Raw genomic sequence first — 20,228 nt, 5'->3', positions numbered from 1 at the left:
ACTCTTGATATGGATTTGGTTCTAGTTTCCATTTTCTTTCCTGGTTTTTACGATGATGGGCTAGTACGACACTGATGTGAGAGGTACTTTTACATACTTATCGGTCCCTGAACAACTGGAGGCCACCCGGAAACCACCTGTCCCCCAAATATGGTAGGAGGGAAACATAAGGGAAAAGTAGGCAGGTTGAAAAATCTCAGCACAAATGAAGGGAAGAGCTGTGTGTGCTCCACTTAATCATGGTGGTCACGACTAACGGAGACCTGGGCACCTGCCAGACACCATCACAAACAACTACGCGCACCATTGCTTAACCTCAGGAAAATCGTACATGGAGGGTCCTGCTCTCATCATCCTGTTTCCCAGGCTGGAACCCGAGGCCCCCAGAGGCACTGGAGGGCCCTGCAGGAAGGCGTCCGAGCCACCGCGCTCCAAGCTCTGCTCTTTGTCACCTTCCGTGTTTCTGGGGGCTTCATCTTGTGAGACCAGACCCCCTGCGTCTTGAGACCTAGCACGCTCCCCTAAGTGTGCTCGGGGACTTCACCCCCAACGTGGGTCCAGCTTTGCTCTGGGCTGTGCTCAGGTAGGCTTTTGTGGGTCTGTGCACTTGGGAGACAATTTCAAACCATGAGTTGAATATTTCAAAATGAACACTCTGAAAAATGGAGGCCTCTGAAACCATGCATAACACTGTAATCTGAAAGGTTTTTCAGACCATGATTTGAATATTTCAAAATAAATACTTTGAAAAATGGTGACCTCTGAAACCCTGGATAACACTGTAATTTACAGTGTTTGGTGTCACAGTATGTGGTAAAATAAAAATGATGGGAAGACATGTTAAAAGGACAGAAACTGACAACTGAAATGAGGAGGGAAAAGTATCAAGTTCTCATTTTCAAAGGTGGTGAGCCAGACCTAGTAAAGTCGCTCCGGAAACCTGGACACGCACACGGGTTCTGCTCTGCCACCCAAGGGCCTGATGCCTCTGGAGTCCCTGGGAAGGCCCAGTCTGGAGAGTGGGAGGGACGGAGCAGCGGACACTTGGCTGTAAATATCAGAACTGGACCAGGATCTGCAGCCCACCAACCTCCTGGGTGCCCTCGTCCCCTTGTGGGGAAGGGGGCAGGCGGTGAGAGTCTGTCCCCACCTCCAGGCTGGGCCTGCTGCCCTTGGCGGGCCTGAGGACGCATCACCCCCAGAGCAGCGCATGCACGGGGACGCCACTGCCCAGCAGTTCAGTGCGACCGAGCGATCACAGCTCCTCACGCCACCTGGACAGGCGAACCTGCGGTCAGCCTTGGAGGCCGCAGGGACGGTAGGTGGAGTGGGTGGGGGCAGGGGGCGGAGGGCTTCAGGAAGCCAGGAAGGGTGATGCTTTGCTCTGTGACCTGCGCCAGGGTCAGCACACTTTTCCTGTACAAGGTCAGAGAGTAGGTATTTTAGACTTGCTCCTCACAGTCTCCACTGCAACCACTTAACTCTGCCGCTTAAATTGCAGGGGTGAGCAGACTGGTCATGACCGAAGGTATGACTGTGCTCCAGTGAAACTTACTGATGGACATGGGAATTTCACATAGTTTTGATGCCACATTCTTTGATTTTCCTCTCAACCATTTAAAAAAATATAATAATTCTGTTTAGCTCAAGGAGCAATACAAAAACAGGTGTGGGCTATAATTGGACTTTGGGCCTTATACTCAAGGATTAAATCCTTAGGGCTCAGCAGATTCACCTGTAAATGAGGATAATAATACTCACCCTGTTTCATAGTACTGGGAAATCCAAATGTGAGGAAAATGCAAAAAAAAATGTTTTCTTTAGATAAACAATGTGGTAATAACTACTTGCTTGTACTCATCTGTTTAAATTTGTATGCTTTCACAGTAATTCTTAAACAACCACCGAGGCCTTCTACACATGAAGACTCCAGGGAGCAAGTGCTTTGCTGCAGGTCATCCAACTGGTCAGCCGGCGAGGCTGGAGCCTGGGCCCTGGCCACTCACCCAGCAGCCCTGGACAGTCAGTCTCTCACCCCTCTGCTCACCAGTGAAGACAACACCTAGCTACACTCGGAATCCCTGCTGGGGGACTCGGCAGTCACACAGATAAAGGGCAGACACACGGGGAACCCTCCACGGAGGAGCTTCCAACCAGCCTCCACCAAGCAATCAGCCGGGACACAGAGCCCAGACCTTCCGGCTCCAAGTCCCGGGAGGCAGACACATTCTCCCCGTCACACTTAGTTCAGACCTTTCATTGCAAGCACTTTGCTCGTAAGGATCACGTCACTGACCCGACAGACAGGAGCACAGACGGAATCTTCAGTCAAAGTATTTTTCTCATTGAATAGTGAGGAAAGGTATAATCCCCCTTAATTTTATTTTATAAAATCTCACTCCTTATTATAAAAGAGTACAAAGCTTCATGCAGGCAGCACACAAGGGAAATGAACAATAAGGCACTGCACGTGACTTTTAAATTTCTAGTTTATGGAGTGGTGCCCTCAACTGCCTGAAAAACAAATGCTGACAGCTCCTTAATTGCTTTTGTCTCTGTGACTCTTAGAAATCACTCTTCCTTCTTTCCTTCCTCCACGCCACTCCCGACTAAAAGTCACTATACACACGAATGTGGGAAAGTGTGTGACTCTCTCCCACTTACTGAGGAATGAAACAGTTTTGACAATTTCCGTTTATCTCTAGTTCTAATAATGATATCTCTAAAATTCTCTATGAATATACACGACTCAAGTTTACCAGTGAGACGTGGTAAAGAAACTGATGGAGACCCTTCTTGGGTTGAAACCCTGAGCAACTCTAAAGAGATCACCGGTTCACACCATCACTTGTTTCATACATACTCTGTTGGATCTAAGCCACATTTTGCCTTTCATTAAAAACTGAGTGGTATTTATATCCATAAATAATTATCTCACATTAGCAACACAAACATGAAAATAAATATTACCGTCCCCACTAATTTCATCTGTGGATCCAGGTGGCATGCAAAGAAAGGGAGAGGAAGGGAAAGGGGAGGGGAGGAGAAAGAGGAAGGGAGGGGGAGAGAAGGGAAAACACTATTAAAATGACAAGCAAATCATAGTGTAAGGAAAACACAAAAACCACCCCCTCCCAGTCTAATTCAGAAGGTAAAAGAAAGACTGCAGGATGGAGGAGTCAGCATGTTTACTTGACTTGAGGGCATTAGTGCGAGTTTGAAGCCTCCTCACATTACCCCAGGTAAACAGCAGTTTAGGTGCGTTTCTGCCACATTAAGCAAGGCTAATTTGATTGCTTCTCACCGTTAAATGTTAAAGACAAGTCTACTATCCTCACAAAGAACGTGCATCCTCTTGGACAGAAATGAGAACCACGGGTCATTAGTGTGTGCACAGGGACAGCCCTCAGAAGGCCTCCTCAGGGGGCCCCGGGGCTCCCGCCGCTCCTCCTGGGGCTCTGCCGATGCACCTCCTCTCATCTACACAGCATCTGCAGAAGGACCGTCCCGGCTGCTACACCCTCATCATCTCCCTCTCCTGATAACGCTTCCGGGGCCCTGGCTGCCTGTCCTCTGCAGCATCCCTGAATATCTGCCCACGAAGCAGGCGAGGAGACCCCGGGGCTCACTGGGACCATCCTCCTCCATCACTCACATGCCGTGTTAGGAAACCCACAAGGGAAAGGTGTGGTACCTGCCGGCCCCTTTGAGAAAACACTGAGATGACACGGGAAGAGACTTCTCGCCCTGTCATGCATTTAAACACCAGCGAACAGGCAAACAAAGAGTCTTCTATCAAGATGGCCCACAGACAGTCACCTTGAACCCCAGCCCACAGGCCCCGGCCAGGCAGCACTACACTGACCCCAGGGCCGGCACCATCTACAAGCATCGTTAGACTGCCGCCTGGCCGCAGTGGTCAGCTGTGGTTAAGAGGAGAGCCTGTGCAAAAGCTGAGTGCAGTACCCGCAGAAGGAGGTTCGTGGGCACAGAAGACCAAGGGGAGGAAGCGCCTAGCCTTCTTAACCTTAGGTTGGCAGTGACTGACTCCTTATATAGAGGCAGGAGGAGGGAAGAGAAAAACAGAAACACATTATTTCAATACCAGAGAAAACTTATGTTACATTGTAAGGCATAGCTATAAAGACAAGTACAAAGTTGCAATGCTTTTATGTGACTACTGGTACACTTGATTTCTTAATATAACTGACTTGAGAAACATATTAATATTTTAAAATGCAGTTTTCCCTCTTAGGAAAGAGTAGCACTAGATACTGAAGTTTTAAGCAAGACATGAAGAGGTCAGCCAGCTCCACAAAGCTAGTGGAGCGAGCAAAGGTACAGATGCCTTTATGAAGAATAAAGCTGACACACAATGACACAAGTTAACAAAGACCCATGGACACAGGCTCTCATGAGCAGCTAACGTCAACCGCAAAGAGAGCAGAGCGGAGAGCGAGCAGTGTGGAGAGCTAGCGGCTCTTGATCTGTAAAAGAGCTTTATCAGCACTTTCCCCCAAACCATCAGCAAAGACGCAGACCTTAAGCGTACACCTCAAATAAACTGCTTTCACATAAAAAACTGGAGCCAGGGTAGCTGAAAACAAGGCTTCGAAGCCCTCCGCCTACCAGTATCCGCTCCTCATTCACTGTCATTCATGTACTGAAAACCCTCTTGAAAGCCAACTCTCTCTCTATTAGGCACTTGCTGGATGAACGAGACACACGCCAGCCCTCCTGGAGCTGGAGACATGGCAACTGCAGTGCGGTGAGGGCCACAGCAGACACGTCGTAGTGGGGTCAACACAAGGGCGGACCAACCCTCTAATATGCATGGGCGACACCACGTGATGGAGAAGACGCAGCTGGCACACACAGCTCAACTGCAGACCACAGGGCACCGTCAAGAAAGCTGAGGACCCAGGGTGGGCCCGAGAGGGCAGGGCTCAGGGTGAGAATGGCAGCAGCTTACTGCCACCAGTCCACACTAGGAGCAGAAACGAGAAGAATGGAAACAACTTGGTCACATTTCCGCAGAGTGTGCTGTGATCACAACAACGTGAGTTGTGTCGTTGAGATCTGCCCACCTGCCTCCCTCAACCCACACCCAACTCCCTGACCAAACTCCTCTCAACCTTAACGATCAGAGTACAGGAAATTCAGGAATACAGGGGCCAGAGAGGGACCCGCACAGCACAGCGTCACACAACTGCAACTGGCCAGACTCAGGGCATGGGGCACGGTGCGAGGGACGTGATTTCCTCCACAGATAAATACAGACAGTGCACAGAGACTGGAGGGGCATACAGCCAAGCTCACCCAGCACCGCTTGTCTGACCCCCAACTGGACGACACCAAGTGTGACAATGCCTTAACCAAGGAATCGCAACACGGACTGGACAGTTGGCATTAAGGAATTACTGTTAACTTTCTTATAGTATAATGAAAGTGCTTTTAAAGTCTTCATCTTCTAGCAACACTTACAGATGACTATGCCTTAGAGGTGCTTTAAGACAATCAGAGGTGATGGTTTAGTCACTAAGTTGTGCCCGACTCTTTGTGAGTCCATGGACTATAGTCTATCAGGCTCCTCTGTCCATGGGACTCTCCAGGAAAGAATACTGGAGTAGGTTGCCATTTCCTTCTCCAGGGGATCTTCCTGACCCAGGGATCGAACCCGGGTCTCCTGCGTTACAGGCAGACTCTTTACCAACTGAGCTATAAGGGAAGACAATCAATGAAGAGTAAGAGGGTGGAGGCAGGGATGAAGCAACTAGATTTTAGTTACTGAATCTGGGTGATGAGTATCTGGAGATTCACTACATAAGTTCTACTCTCTCTACTTCTGTATTGTATTTGGAAATTCCCAGGATAAAGAGTTAAAAAGCTAAAAATTCAAAAGTACAACAATATCCATTCATTCACATGATCCCTTGCATGTAAAAATATCATATACATTTTATCTTATGTCATGCAGTTTGATTTTTAATAAATTCCACAATTATTATGCATCCATGACACACGACTAGAAAGCCATGAGGTCAAATTCCAGAATTTATATTTTAAAAGTTTCAAGCCTTCCTTTAAAATTTTTCTCTGTGAATGAAAAAAAGAAAAAAACAACCAACGCCCAAAATTGGGTCTTCAGACAATATCTGTTTTTATATTTCATATGATGATACTTGGGCTTCTTGTATTAATAGTAATAAATTTTAAGGTTATCAAAGTTTATTCATTAAGTTCAGTTCAGTCGCTTAGTCGTGTCTGACTCTGCAACCCCATGGACTGCAGCAAGCAAGGCCTTCTTGTCCATCACCAACTCCCGGAGCTTGCTCAAATTCATGCCCATCGCATCGGTGATGCCATCCAACCATCTCATCCTCTGTTGTCCCCTTCTCCTCCTGCCTTCAGTCTTCTCCAGTATCAGGATCTCTTTCAATGAGTCGGTTCTTCACCATCAGGTGGCCAAAGTATTGGAGTTTCAGCTTCAGCATCAGTCCTTCCAATGAATATTCAGGACTGATTTCCTTTAGGATGGACTGGTTGGCTCTCCTTGCTGTCCACGGGACTCTCACAAGTCTTCTCTGATACCACAATTCAAAAGCATCAGTTCTTTGGCGCTCAGCTTTCTTTATAGTCCAACTTTCACATCCATACATGACTACTGGAAAAACCATAGCCTTGACTAGACGGACCTTTGTTGGTAATGTCATGTCTCTGCTTTTTAATATGCTACCTAGGTTGGTCATAGCTTTTCTTTCAAGGACCAAGCATCTTTTAATCTCATCGCTGCAGTCACCATATGCAGTGATTTTGGAGCTTCCCAAAATAAAGTCTGTCACTGTTTCCATTGTTCCCCCATCTATTTGCCATGAGGTGATGGGACCAGATGCCATGATCTTAGTTTTCTGAATGTTGAGTTTCAAGCCAACTTTTCACTCTTCTCTTTCTCTATCATCAAGAGGCTCTTTAGCTCCTCTTCACTTTCTGCCATAAAGGTGGTGTCATCTGCGTATCTGAGGTTATTGATATTTCTCCTGGCAATCTTGATTCCAGCTTGTGCTTCATCCAGCCTCGCATTTCCCATGATGTACTCTGCATGTAAGTTAAATAAGCAGAGTGACAATATACAGGCTTGACGTACTCTTTTCCCAATTTGGAACCAGTCTGTTATTCCATGTCCAGTTCTAACTGTTGCTTCTTGACTTGCATACAGATTTCTCAGGAGCAAGGAGAATAAGATGGCTCATCAGCCAAATACTCCCAAACCCTGGCCACCATGAGGGACACTTTCCTACCGACCAGAGCTCGGAACACACAGGTCAGAGTGCTCTTGAGGAAGAAGCAGTACACAGCCCCTCACTGAGTAGGGCCAACAAGGAGCAGCAGGGTACACTCTACTCTGGAAACTATATCCAAAGGGCCTGAGGACAGATCTGTGGCCTGGAAGGAGTTTACCCGAGTAAATATCCTCTGTAAATTTCTGTTGCACTCATGATTGCTCTGATCTCATTCGGATTCTTTTTCATCTGAAAGTGTCCCCGCTGGGGGTCCTACATGTGTCTGCCCATCTCCAGCCTACAGCTGAGGAGCAGGAAGCCAGCCTGGCTCTGGTGCTTCTTTAGGGCATTAGCCTACAACACACACTGTGGGTAGTTCAGAACCCATGGGACTCCTGTAGAAGCAAGAGAGGAGAGGGCTGTAATCAGGCAGCAGCCTCAAATCTCAAGAGAGGCAAAGGAGTCCAGACGCTGTAACAATGGTGCGAAGAGGGAGAGTCCAGATGCCGTAATGATGGTGCGAGGAGGGGTGCTAGGAGAAGGAGACAGCACGGGGGGTGGGGAGGGGGGGCGTTGAGGGCAAAGGTATTCTGCCGATCACAACTTCCTCCTTCAGGTACAACACGATCAGTCACCCTGCCGCCACCCAGCCAGAGACTGCTAAACGTCTCTCCTAACCCCATACTGACCACAGGACTCTAGTTATGATTGTCGGAATCAGAAGCGTTTCCAGTAAAACAAGTACTGTGAATAAGTCAAACCCCCAATACTTACCACATGAGTGGGTGAGTGAAAGTCGCTCAGTCATATCCGACTCTTTGTGACCCCATGGACTTCTGTACATGGAATTCTCCAGGACAGAATACTGGAGTGGGTAGCCATTCCCTTCTCCAGGGGATCTTCCCAACCCAGGGATTGAACCCAGGTCTCCCTCACTGCAGGCGGATTCTTTACCAGTTAAGCCACCAGTGCACATAAAAACCATCTGTAGCATTAGTTTGATTAAATTATGTCATAAGGCACATAATTTACAAAAATTAGCCTCACATGTAATAGGCCAGCAATCTCCAACTTTTTTGGCAACAAGGACTAGATTTATGGGGGACGGTATTTCTATGACTCAAAGGGAGGGGGTGACTTTGAGTGAAGGGGGGCAGTAGGTGAAGCCTGGCTCCCTCACCTGCAGCTCACCTATTCCTGTGAAGCCTGGTTCCTAACAAGCTGAGGACCCAAGGACCGGTACTAGTCCACAGTCTGGGGGCTTAGGGACCCCTGTACTAGGCGACAATACTCTAAATTAGGGCACTTAAACAAATCCTGAAAGCTTTCACTTAAAATCAAGCTTTCAGTATAGACAGAGACTACCTTCTAAATCAGTTACCAAAAGTGAAACTAGGCTGTAAACCAGAAGAAAGAGACTCATTCAAACTTGAAGGCAGGGCAGATGTTTGGATTCCAACAGAACAGTCAGAAATGAGTCAACACTATGCTATTGCTATTCCTGATAAATGGAAAAAAAACCACTCTGAAATCAGAGTCAGACTCTTCCAGGAAAATACTCCTCCATTCTCATACCGACACCTCCTGCCTTCCAACATCTCCGTGTGGTTTGATGAGAAGAGAGTGGGTTTCAGAGCCCAGATCTGGGTTTGCACCAGGCTCTCTGCTTTGGCTAGCTACGTGAGCCACACCTCGCCACCCCAGGTCACCTGTGAAGTGGGAAAGGGAGGAAGACTGTCCTGAGGCTTAAACAAGACAATGCTTGTGCGTGTGCATAATCTCTGAGCCTCACTCGTAGGTAGGTAACTACTTGTATTTACAAAGCAGTGGCAGCGCAGCCAATGAATAGCAGGCTTAGTGCTTCAGAGACCATGAGAAAAAAGGAGAAAAAAAACGCAGTTATTATAGATAGCATCACTGACTCAATGGACATGAATATGAGCCAACTCTGGGAGACAGTGGAGGACAGGGAAGCCAGGCGTGCTGCAGTTCATGGGGTCGCAAAGAGTCAGATATGACTTAGCAGCTGAACAACAACACATATACCACCTAATATTTTACAGAACTTCACAAACTACTTCTACATATATTAAGTAGCTGCTTTAGAATTTGCTAATGAAGCAGCTTAATGCAAATAACATTTATTTTGTCAACTTTTAGTTTAGGATAATTTTTAGTCACTATATGTAATTTTATTTTATTATTATTATTTTTTAATTATAAGACAATTTTTAAATAATTTTTTTTTTTAAGATTTAGCATCCTCATTGACAATCCAGAAACAGTCCGTGCTCTTTGGATACACACACATAAAATGGTTAAAAGTGATTCCCCAATTTTCAATGACAAGGTAGGAAAAATGAACATGTTCACAGTTATAGCTGAATTCTTCTGTCCTTTTTACCAAAAATCTTATTTTGCTACCAACACACTCACCAAACCATAAGGAAAGACAATTTTTCAAAAAGCTAACAAAACCCAAAAACAGGGATCTAGGTATCAAGCCAAAATCATCCCCTGAAACAGTGCTGATGCCAAAAAAAAAAACCATGGGTAGGAAAACAAATTTCCATAGCGCATTAGAGAAGCCCTTTTAAATAGCTGGAATGATGCTGCAAGGTTAACAACTAAACCAGAAGAATCTGTTACAAAGCAAAAAAAAAATTTTTTTTTAAATTATAATAAACATCCCATCGCAAAGTATCACTACAGAGTGATACATGTGTTCACCACCAAGAGCTCAGCAGAGACAATCAAACCAAACATTTCTAACGACAGGAAAAGGTCATGGCCTTGGTTGTGGTGACAGACACAGGAGAGAGAACACGGTCTTCTGATCTCCAGCCCCGTTACCACAACCCAGACGTGTGACAGGAGCCCCGGGCACAGTGAAGTGGTTGTCACAGGTCACCAGCATTTCTGTCTCACTTATGGTCGCTCTGCTTCACTAGAGGCCTGGTTATTTAAAACAGACAAACAGAGCCTTGAAACACAAAAGCCAACCGAAAACCAAAGTTTGTACCTTTGGAATATTTAAAATTCAGCTTTGTTCACCGAAGCACCTGCATTCCAGGGAATCTTCATCCACACAAACGTTGCTCAACCCCCCACCCACTCAGGGTGCCCCTCTCTGACACACACAGACCCCTTAGGACAAGCGAAGGACTCTCCAGATACTGCTAACTGCACTCCAGAAGAAACACGTTTCCTAAAATCATACACAGAGGCTAGAAAAGTTGACTCTAGGCCCTCGGAGAAGGTGCCCAGGGAAATGCTCTATTCTGCTGCATATTTCTATAAACCAGCTCATTTCACACTTACATTAGAGCGAAACTCTAGATCTCAGAGACAAGACTGCATATACTGGACATGGACTGTAAACTGGACCCTACTGAGGATGGTCCGAAACTCTACTTCCTCACCAAGAGATACGCAGGAGGGCCTGGAACCCGTGATCATGAGCTGGGGACTGTTTGTGCTGACATCCAGACTTCAGCCTTCCCACTGGCTGGCCTCCAGACCCCTTGCCCCAAACTGCCTAGGGGTGCATGCAGAAGGGTTCACCATGACCAGTGCTTGGGGAGTCTGCGAGCCCAGTGGCTCTCGAGGCCACTCTCCACTCGGAGGGTCCCTGCCTTTCTCCCTCTGTTCCCCCACCAAAGCGCAGTCCTCCAAGCCCTAGCACCACTCTGCACCTTGCTCAGGCACCCGATTCACCTAAAAACAATCTCTGAGCACTCTGTCCCAGACAGTAACGACAAATAGAACATGTCTTTGTCTATGATGGAGTTGTGGTCTAGGGGATAAGAAGGTTTCTAAGCTTGTATCTATTTAAAGATTATCCACAATAGTGGCATGTATGGCAGGCGAGACAACTCTGAGGAAGGAGAGTCCTGGAATAGGCAGGGAGGGCTTCTAGAAGGGGGTGGCATCTGAAGCCAGCTTTAAAGACTGGGGAAGAGCTTCTCAGTTGTGACTGTATAAAAAATAGGAGAATCAGGCAAGTCCCAGTTTCTCCATCTTCCCAGCTGATTCTTCATCTGTACTTGGGGTCATCTCCCTTAAACTGTTACTGAAAGGCAACATAACCTAGGGGGCAATAACGACCTGAGCTCAGCCCTTGCTCCATCGTTTTCAAGCTGTGTGATACTGAACAAACCCTCTCTGAATTTCTTTCCTCTTGTCTGTGAAATGGGGAGATAATAAAGACCTTGGGAGGTTGTCACAGGGTTAACAAGGTGACATCTAATACGATGCACAGCCCCTTGAGGGCCTAATAAGGAGAGAGCTGTCACCTCTCGCTGCATGTGCCCTCACCTGCCCTGCCCCGGCCTCTCAGAGCTCTCTGGCTGGTGCTGAGTTTGCCAAGTTCCTGCTGCAGGGCCTGGCGCTCACTGTCCCACAGTGTCTACAGGCCCCAAGTCTCACTGTATTCAGTCAACTGCTCAGAGGGACGTCCCTGGACCCCCACCCTCACTCTCCATCTGCCTGCTTGATTTTAATTCAGCGTCTCTGTCCCCTGCACAGAACATCAGCTCCACATGGGAGCAACCTGGCTCTGTCCACCAGTGCACCCCAGCATCTGGAACAATGCCTAGCACAGAGCAGGCACTCAGCAGCACCTGATGATGGAATTTCTAAGACTGGACTAATAGCCACCTTGCAGGGTTTGCTGGGGTGGGACAGGATGGACTATGACAGAAAAGCAGGTCACGACTGCTGGCCACAGTCAGGCTGAGCCTCAGCCACCACCCCACCATCCTGGAGACAGATGGCTTATGGCGTGGGGAACAGGCATGGCGCTCCACTGAGTCTGCGGGTGGCTGAGGTTAACCACAGCACACCCCAGTGGTTTCCAGGCTACCAGATAAGAAAGAATCTTGAGGTTTGGCAGAAGTCCTGATCATCTAGGTGTCACCTTAACAGCTTAAGAGCTAAGTGCAAGGCGCAGCTCTTGGCAAGCCATACTGCTGGGATGGCGAGTTCAAGAGTCTTTGCATGCTGTGAGTCCAACTCCACGGAAGGGAGCAAGTCATGAGTGGGGTGACGAAGGAGTAACAGGAATCTAAGAGGTAAGTCCAGTCACTAAATATTCACGGGACATGGAACGTTCTTTGTGGCCTGTGAATGAAGGGTTGGTGGTTCCGTGTGGAACAGCATCACTGACTCTAAAGAACAGAAAGATTTTGACGTGTGATGATGAAAAGGCTGTACTGGCCGGTGGAGCAGTCTGAGCAGAACTACAGGGGGAAGGAGGTGGGCAGAGGGGCCGGACGCCCGACAGAACTATGTGAAGACCGTGTGGAGGACGGGGGCAGGCTGGATAGGTGGGCTGTGCAGAGACACTGAGGAGCCTCGGGGCCGAGCTGAGAAAAGATTCTGCCAAGGGAATCGCCTACCTACATTCAATAAAGGGGGGAGCACCCTGAGAGCTGCTGTAGAGAAGGGGCTGCAGGGTGAACTCCAGTCCAGGGTGCCCAGGGAGGACAGTGAAGGCGGATCAGGACTGGGGGGTTGGGAGAGGTGATACCCACAGTGTCTTAACGGGCAGCTGTGGAAAAAACGCTGAGGACATGAGGAAATGGAAGAAATGAGACCCAAAGCTTCCGTGAGGCCTGTCGTGTTTCATCACCACCTGGAGTCGTGATGAGCCCAGCACAGCGTGTCAGCTCAGCATCGCACGGAGTGGCTGTGGAGCATGGGGGCGCCCAGGTCGGTGAGGACCACCAGTGCCTCCCAGCCTGTCGCCCAGGCTCACTTCCAGTCCAGCGGGGGAGGACTGGAGTGCTCAGGAATGACTCAGCGCTGGCTGGATAGCTCCTCTTCTGTGGAGCACGGCACAAAACACCCTCTGATGCCAGCAACTGACAGAGTCCTCCACCACTGGGCCACTCGGGCAGGCGGTAACCTCTCTCTCCAACTAGATCACAACCCCGGAAGGCCTGCTCCCCACCTGCCAAATCTCCTGCGCCGCCGCAGACTGGAGATGCTGAGCTACTCAGCCCCTGCACGTCACCCTGGCTGAGTCCGGCACCGCCCGGCAGCACAAGCTGTGGCACTGAACAGGCCTCTCCCCACATCAGAAAGGGGTTGGCTCCTGAGCCGCAGGGCTCCCCCACACACCTGCCCCACGAGGTTCCTCACTAGAGCACCTCTGCTAAGCATAAAAGCATGAATACCAACACAAATATTTCTTGACAAGGGGGTTGTGGGATGTTTGTGGATGATAAAAAAAATAAGCAATTATATTTGTATGCTGGAACATTAACAAATAATTCAGTCATCAACTAGGCAAATACATAAAACTAAATTATAGGTAAAAATTCACTCAAGGTAAATTAAACTAACAGGAATTAGACTTCTTTTAAGTCAGACTGTCAGACAGTAGGTTTAGGAAACTGTTATTTCAGAAATGTGACACAGATGAGAACATACTATATATATGTGCATATGGATATACATGTGTATATCTACATGGATACATACACATGTACGGCATATGTATTTTAAGATGTCAAACCTGGGTCCATAGAAGATGCTTTTTCCCACCTTTCCTCTATTTTCTACATTTTTTAATGGGGGGAAAAGGTACATGTATTTTGAGAAACATATCAGAGAAAGCACACCATGCTCATCACACCAGTAAATAGTTAAGATGATGTTTATGTCAATATCTTAACTATATTTTTTAAAAAGCAATAATCAAACACCATTTTATGTTAACTGTTAACAAAAAAAGCTGTTTAAAAATATTCCACATCTCTTGAACTTCAAAAAATAATAAATATACAAAGCATATCACGTTAACTTCTGAACTGCAAGCATAAATTATAATGGCAGCTTTGAAAGCAAACATTTTCACTCTAAATATAATTAACATGGCATTAAAACTGAAACATAACTTGAAATTCTAAGTAATTTGTGAGTAATCTACTACTGTAAAACTATACAAATTTTAAAGTTATTTTTAAGTTTTAAAAATTAAATAACTTTAATCCTTAATGTTCATAAGCTAGCCTAGAAAGATGTAATCCTCATAAGAATGAGCAGAGGTCAGACACGTGGGGCCCCCTCCCACCGCTGTGGGCACCCCCCTGCCACCCGCGCGGCCTCTTACCTGACACGGAGACCGCATGGGTGCGCACGCCCTGCTTCTCGCTGTTGGCCAGCCTGGAACAGAGGTGCAAAGTGTGAGCGCCCCACTCTCCAGAGTACGCTGCTGGCATTCACGTGCACGTCAGCTGCCCAGAACCAGGACGGCTGTGCCCTCTCCCAGGGAGACAGCACAGTCCAGAGGGTGACTTTGTGAAATACCAGATTCTACCACCCGAGGTCCTTAAAGCCTGCTTCAATGTTTTAAAGACCAGAAGTGCAGACCGACGAGGAAGGAACGCTGAACCACAACACTACTGAACGTGGTGCACGTGGCTTGAATTACTTTAGATGCTGGGCTGCCAAGGGGAGACGCCCGCGACTGAGGAGTGCTCTGGACACAGCACTGGCCCTGCCGCCGTTTAGAGCGTGCCCAAGAGCAGGCAGGACGGTGACACATACCGTCATTATTTACAGACTGGCACAGGTAAGGTTAACACATCAGATTATTTGTTTCATGACATGGCTCAACAATGGTAGTGTTTTACACATACATCCACGTAAAGTGACATTTTGGCCAAAGGTTTTAAGCACATTAAAAAAAAAAAGTCCAAGTATGGTTCAATTCAAACTTTTTGAAAAAGCATAAAACAGAGAGGAAAAAGGAACCCTACAGTTTTCAGGTGTCAAAATTATTTTGGTCTTTTCATAAAAGAAAACTTTTTTTCTGATACATAAACATTTACTCTAGAAGTAATGAACAGGGATTCTCCTTAGTAAACACAATTTATACTGGAAATCCTGGAGCTTAATCTATCCCTTTTGAGAGCTAGAAATAGTCAGTGTGCAACTGTACAACCTCTAGGAAGTGTCAGTCGCTCAGTCCTGTCTCACTCTCTGCGACACCAGACTCTGCTGTCCATGGGGTTCTCCAGGCAAGAATACTGGAGTGGGTAGCCATTCCCTTCTCCAGGGCATCTTCCTGACCCAGGGATTGAACCTGGGTCTTCTGCATTGCAGGTGGATTCTTTACCAACTGAGCGACCAGGGAAGTTTATGGCACAAAGCCACACACTTCAGTTCTTTTACTGAATTTGCTACACGTTTGAAGTGGTATGTCCATTATAAAAGTTTAACCAGAGTGTTCTAACAAACCACCAGCTCCTCCTCCACTGCAGCCACCTGACTGATCGTAACCCCCTCTCAACTGCATTTATCGGGAGGTCACAGGTGCGCATTCCTAACACACAGGCCACAGTTCTCTGCCTCTGTCCCGCAGACAGCATGCCGGGTCGTCCTCTGCTGTGGGCTGGGGCACTCTTCTGAATCAACCTGCTCACAAGCACCTCTCTGATCAGTGGTAACAACACAATTCTGCTCCTTTCTAGTATCTGTTAGCACTTCTAACCTACTCCCTTACTCCTCACTTTTACATCTCTATTTACAATTCCTGTGCATTTAATCCACAAAGTCATCTCTCAAAGACTTTCTACAACTGAAGATATCATGAGCACTAATTCCTTGCCTGATTTTAATAATTAATAAACAATGATTTTAATAAATTAATATTCATTAATTCATAACACTAATACATATCTATTAAATGTTGTTGGGTTTGTGAAACAATGCCTAAAAGCTGAGAGACATGGTCTCACCCACCCCACCACTCGCCTGCCCAGCTACTGTGTACTTACTGGGTGCCAGATACCGTCCCATGTCAGGTCTACACGCCACAGGCCATCAGTGAAGCCCGAGGGTGAGAACAGCAGAGAGGTGACTGTTACTCCAGATAAGTTACAGAAAAACACAGGGCTGCTTCCGGGACTGGGGTGATGGGGGTTTTCAGATGAGGTGATGCGGGGTGAGACCTGAGCAGGGCCCTGAAGGACGTGGGCTCCAGGAGCCAAAGGGAGTTCAGTGTGGCTGAAGCTTGAGCGCAGGAGCAGAAGCGAGGCTGGAGAGGCCACACAGCCTCTCCCCAGCCAGCTGAAGGATGTGGGCATTTATCTAAGAGCAGCAGGATCCACACAGGGCTTTGAGAGGAACACTCTCTCCCAATGCTGCAGAGAAGACTGGCAGAGGCGTGCAGAGGATGGGAGCCAGGGGTCTGAGGCGCTGTCCCCTGAGGGTAGCCCCTGGCTGGTGTCAAGGAGGGCTGCCACCATCCCTACTCATCAGGAAGGCTCCCTGTCCTGAGACCAATGGTGCAAATCATACAGCCCATGATATGGGCACACGTCAAGCACAGGGTGCACACGTGACCAGGCCCGCATGAAGTCGGGGCGCCGAGTCTCTCACGAGCTTCCCTGGGAGACCACTCTCCACGTGTCCTGCCTGCGCCCCTGAGAGTGGGCCCCTGGGGCTGCCGGCCCCTCTGGGCCCCACGCCGCTGCGATCTTCCTGGGCTGTCACGCATCGCAGCCACGAAAGCCTTTGTGCGCCGAGTCCTGGGCATTCCTTCTGGAGAATCCCTGCAAGAGGTGGTCCAGGGGACCCCGACACAGGAGTCTGCTAGCAGAGCCCAGACAGGTGCTAACAGCTGACAACCGGGGATGGCGGTGGGCAGGTGAAGCGCACGGGCCTGACAGTTCAGAAGCAGAAAGGGAGAGACTGGTAGGGACTGGCGGTGGAGGACAGGGAGTGACAGGTGAGAGGCGCCCGGGCTCTGCTCCCTTAGCCCTCGTGCAGTGCCAGGGCCGTCTCCTCAAGTCCCTCCCTCTGAGCTCTCGGCACCCAGCTGCAGATCTTACTGTGAGCGTGCTGCCTTTCATCTGCTCCCCAATCCCTAGCACACTGGCTGAGGACAGAGAAGCTCGGGCCTTCTTTACTTTTACAGATTAAAGTATCTACTATGAAATCCGTGACACAAACACACTTTAAAATTGACGTAAGTTGCATATCTTTAATTTTCTCACTTGTAAAATAGCCAGAACGGTACTGACTTTCAGGTCTCTATGCAGACTGTCATCGCCTATATAGTAACCATCTGAGAACAGACCTCTCTCCTGTTATCACTACTATTCTTGAGCTTCTTACTGAACTTCAGGGGAAGATTCACTTTACACTTCTGACTAAACCTAAATACTTGTAAAGCAATTATCCTTCAATAAAAAATAAATGAATTAAAACAACAACAACAACAACAAACCTAAATACTTTAGATGATTCACCACTGATTTCTTTCTGGAAATAACTTGTTTCCTGATTTCCTAACCATACACGTAGAAATTTGATTACTCAGGCAAATGTAAAATACAGCATGGAGACTTTCAGTCTCTAATGCAACGGAGTACCAAGGCACACAGAGTGGTACTTACTTTGGTATCGATGGCAAAGCCCGTTCACCTTCTGTGGGAAAAAATGGAGAGAGAGAAATAAGGCTCCCTTGGAAAAGACTGCATATAGAAACCAGAGAAAGAAGACGAGTCCTCTCCCAGAATTTTAGCAACAACCCTTTAAAAGAAGCTGTTATATGCCTGTGATGGGTTATCACAGCTTTATTTTCAGTATTTATGACAAACGTGCTGTCTACAGGTGCAGACTATAGGAAAGGCATTGCCTCTCAAAATCAGGCTAAGGGATAAACAGAAGAAAGCTGTTCTTCCCAGGAGATATTAGAGAAGAAAGAATTTTTCACAATCAAAGCCAACATTCTTTACAAAGACTGAACACCCTGCATAGGTTTGGCTACTCCAAAACCTATATAGGGAACACAGAAATTCAAAGGAAACAAACCCACCAGCTCTGTAGCTGCCAGAGGAACGTGGGTCCCGGGCAGCCGAGGGGCCAGCAGCCTCAGAGCCTGAGGAGGCGCAGGGATGCAGCTGGGGAGGTGCTAGGGCCCCTACATGGGGACCGACCCCCCACCATGATGGCTGGGCTCCAGCCGGGGCATCACAGGGGAGCTCAGGACTTGCTCAGGGGCTGAGGAGACGCACTCTCCACCCGTCCTTAGTGAACCAGGAAGCACGGAGCCCCTGGTTTAATCTCTCTTATCTGGATTAACCTGGTGGTAAAGCTGTCCCACCAGTCCCCTGGCTCCCCGGGAAAAGGGTTACTCTTGTCTTGGTAATATGAAATTATGACCCTAATTTGCACAAGTCTTTCCTCTGAGGAGAATTTAACCAAAAATTGAAAAACTGCCACTGAGTTTTCTCTAAATTAAAGGAAAAGTTAGATAAGGCCCCACAAGAAGGCCAGGGGTCACACAGCAACTCTGGTGGAAGCTGGTTCGGGCACGTGGCTTGTGACTCTTAAGAGTTTTCTGCCCCAGTGATACCACCTATAAAAGCACTTTCTAAACTGAAGCAATTATGGTGGATCACGGAGCCTTTTAACAAAGCACACCTGGGCACATCAGCACTCATCTGTCGAACTTAGACATCACTTAGAACCGTCACACTCACAAACACATGCATGTTGCTTACCATGAAGCAGTTCATAACCTAGAGAGAACAGATGTGTGTGTATGCAACTGTTCCTTAAAGCATGTACCAGGAAAATGGTGCTTTAGAGTTGCAGAAACATATTTTACACTTATTTGAAATTTTAAGAAACTAAATTACAAAGTGTACATGTGCTCCTGTCCACATATTTCTAATTATAATCCATTAAAAACATGTGACTTTAAATATTATTTCAATTAGGCAATATAACTTCACTTTAGGAATCTATTATAAAACAGTCACAAGTACATATGCTGTGATTTAGAATAAAGTAAATTATCAGGCTTAACAATTAATTCTATAAAGACCACATAAAATTGATAAAAGCCTCGGACTTACTAGATTTTTATGAGAAGTGATTTCATTTATGCTGTCTTCATATGAATGAAGAATTTAATACGTCTCATTTCATGAGATTTGATATCGAAATATTTCTTCCAACAAGGGAAAAAAGTCAACTAAAAACCAACCCAAGAAGATGTTAAAGCTTCAAACATTTAATGCCTAATGTCTGAATGTTATTTTTTCATATACCAACAAATTGATGAACAATATTTTGGTAAATTAGGGTGAAATGAAACAATTATTTACCAAAAAGAAGACAGGTGCTATAGTACATTTAACATTTTTAACAGAATACTATCTTTATGTGAAGCAACTTTCCTAAAACATTTAAACAATGCTCTTCTTTTAAAGCACAAAATGAAAACTCAAGAGCTCATGAATGCAAAAATTTTAAATGAGAGGAGTCTTTAGATATCTCCAAAAGCAACTTCCTTACTGTATTTCACATTAAAAAAGCTATCATAACACACACTCCATTTTAGGGGGAAAATAAATAAATAGATTTTATTTCTTTGATCATGGTGGAAAAAAAGTTCTGCCAGATTATTTATGTCCTAGAATTCATGTACTTACTTGCCTTTTGGCTGATGGCTTTAGATACTGTTCTCAGAGTATGACATCCTGACACTAACAAAGGTTTAAACAAAGGTCCCAGCGATGCCTCTGCTTCATCCCCCACCCCCATGCCCTCCACCTGCTGTCAGCACAGAGAACTGGACCGCTGGGCTGCAGGACTCTGCAGTGTCTACACCAGGAGTGCGGGGCCTCATCTGTGTCCCTCACGTCTCCCCGACTCCTCCTCTGATCGTCCTTCCCACGGCGGGAGTGGGGGAGTGCTGGCAGGGATCTTGCGTCCACCTGCCCGGAGCGGCAGCGTGACGGGGACGACTGTGGACCTGGACCCACCTCCCATGCTACAAAGCAGGTGCTGCTCCTCCTTAAGGACGAGAAGTCCCCAAGCCAAGGCTCATCCAGTGCAGTCACGATCACATGGGATCGAGCAGCAGCTCTGAAGTCTGTGACACTGTAGGTGCCCTGAGCCGCCTCCAACAGGAGGCCATTCCCA

The 20,228-nt window shown here is 47.1% G+C and overlaps 1 protein-coding gene across 38 annotated transcripts in view; it reads right to left on the bottom strand.

Moving 5' to 3' along the window:
- The window catches only part of PTK2 (protein tyrosine kinase 2), a 189,603-nt gene that overhangs the window by 51,820 nt on the left and 117,555 nt on the right, over window positions 1–20,228 (bottom strand). For 37 of the 38 annotated variants that reach the window (XR_011259146.1, XM_069600897.1, XM_069600909.1 and 34 more), the window contains 2 exons: window positions 17,690–17,720; window positions 14,398–14,450 (listed from right to left, as the gene is read on the bottom strand). Coding sequence is in view for 36 of the 38 variants with exons in the window: in XM_069600897.1 (XP_069456998.1) it covers window positions 14,398–14,450; window positions 17,690–17,720 (84 nt within the window). In the remaining 2 variants the exon portion in view is untranslated. Of the gene's footprint in view, window positions 1–2,970; window positions 2,986–14,397; window positions 14,451–17,689; window positions 17,721–20,228 lie in introns of those variants that run through there. The other variant, XM_069600917.1, reaches the window with a different exon arrangement.

Source organism: Ovis canadensis, chromosome 9, assembly GCF_042477335.2.
Source record: "Ovis canadensis isolate MfBH-ARS-UI-01 breed Bighorn chromosome 9, ARS-UI_OviCan_v2, whole genome shotgun sequence".
In the NCBI taxonomy this organism is placed as follows: domain Eukaryota; kingdom Metazoa; phylum Chordata; class Mammalia; order Artiodactyla; family Bovidae; genus Ovis; species Ovis canadensis.
The sequence above is the reverse complement of the archived record's forward strand: the minus strand, read 5'-3'. Positions and strand labels throughout refer to the sequence as shown.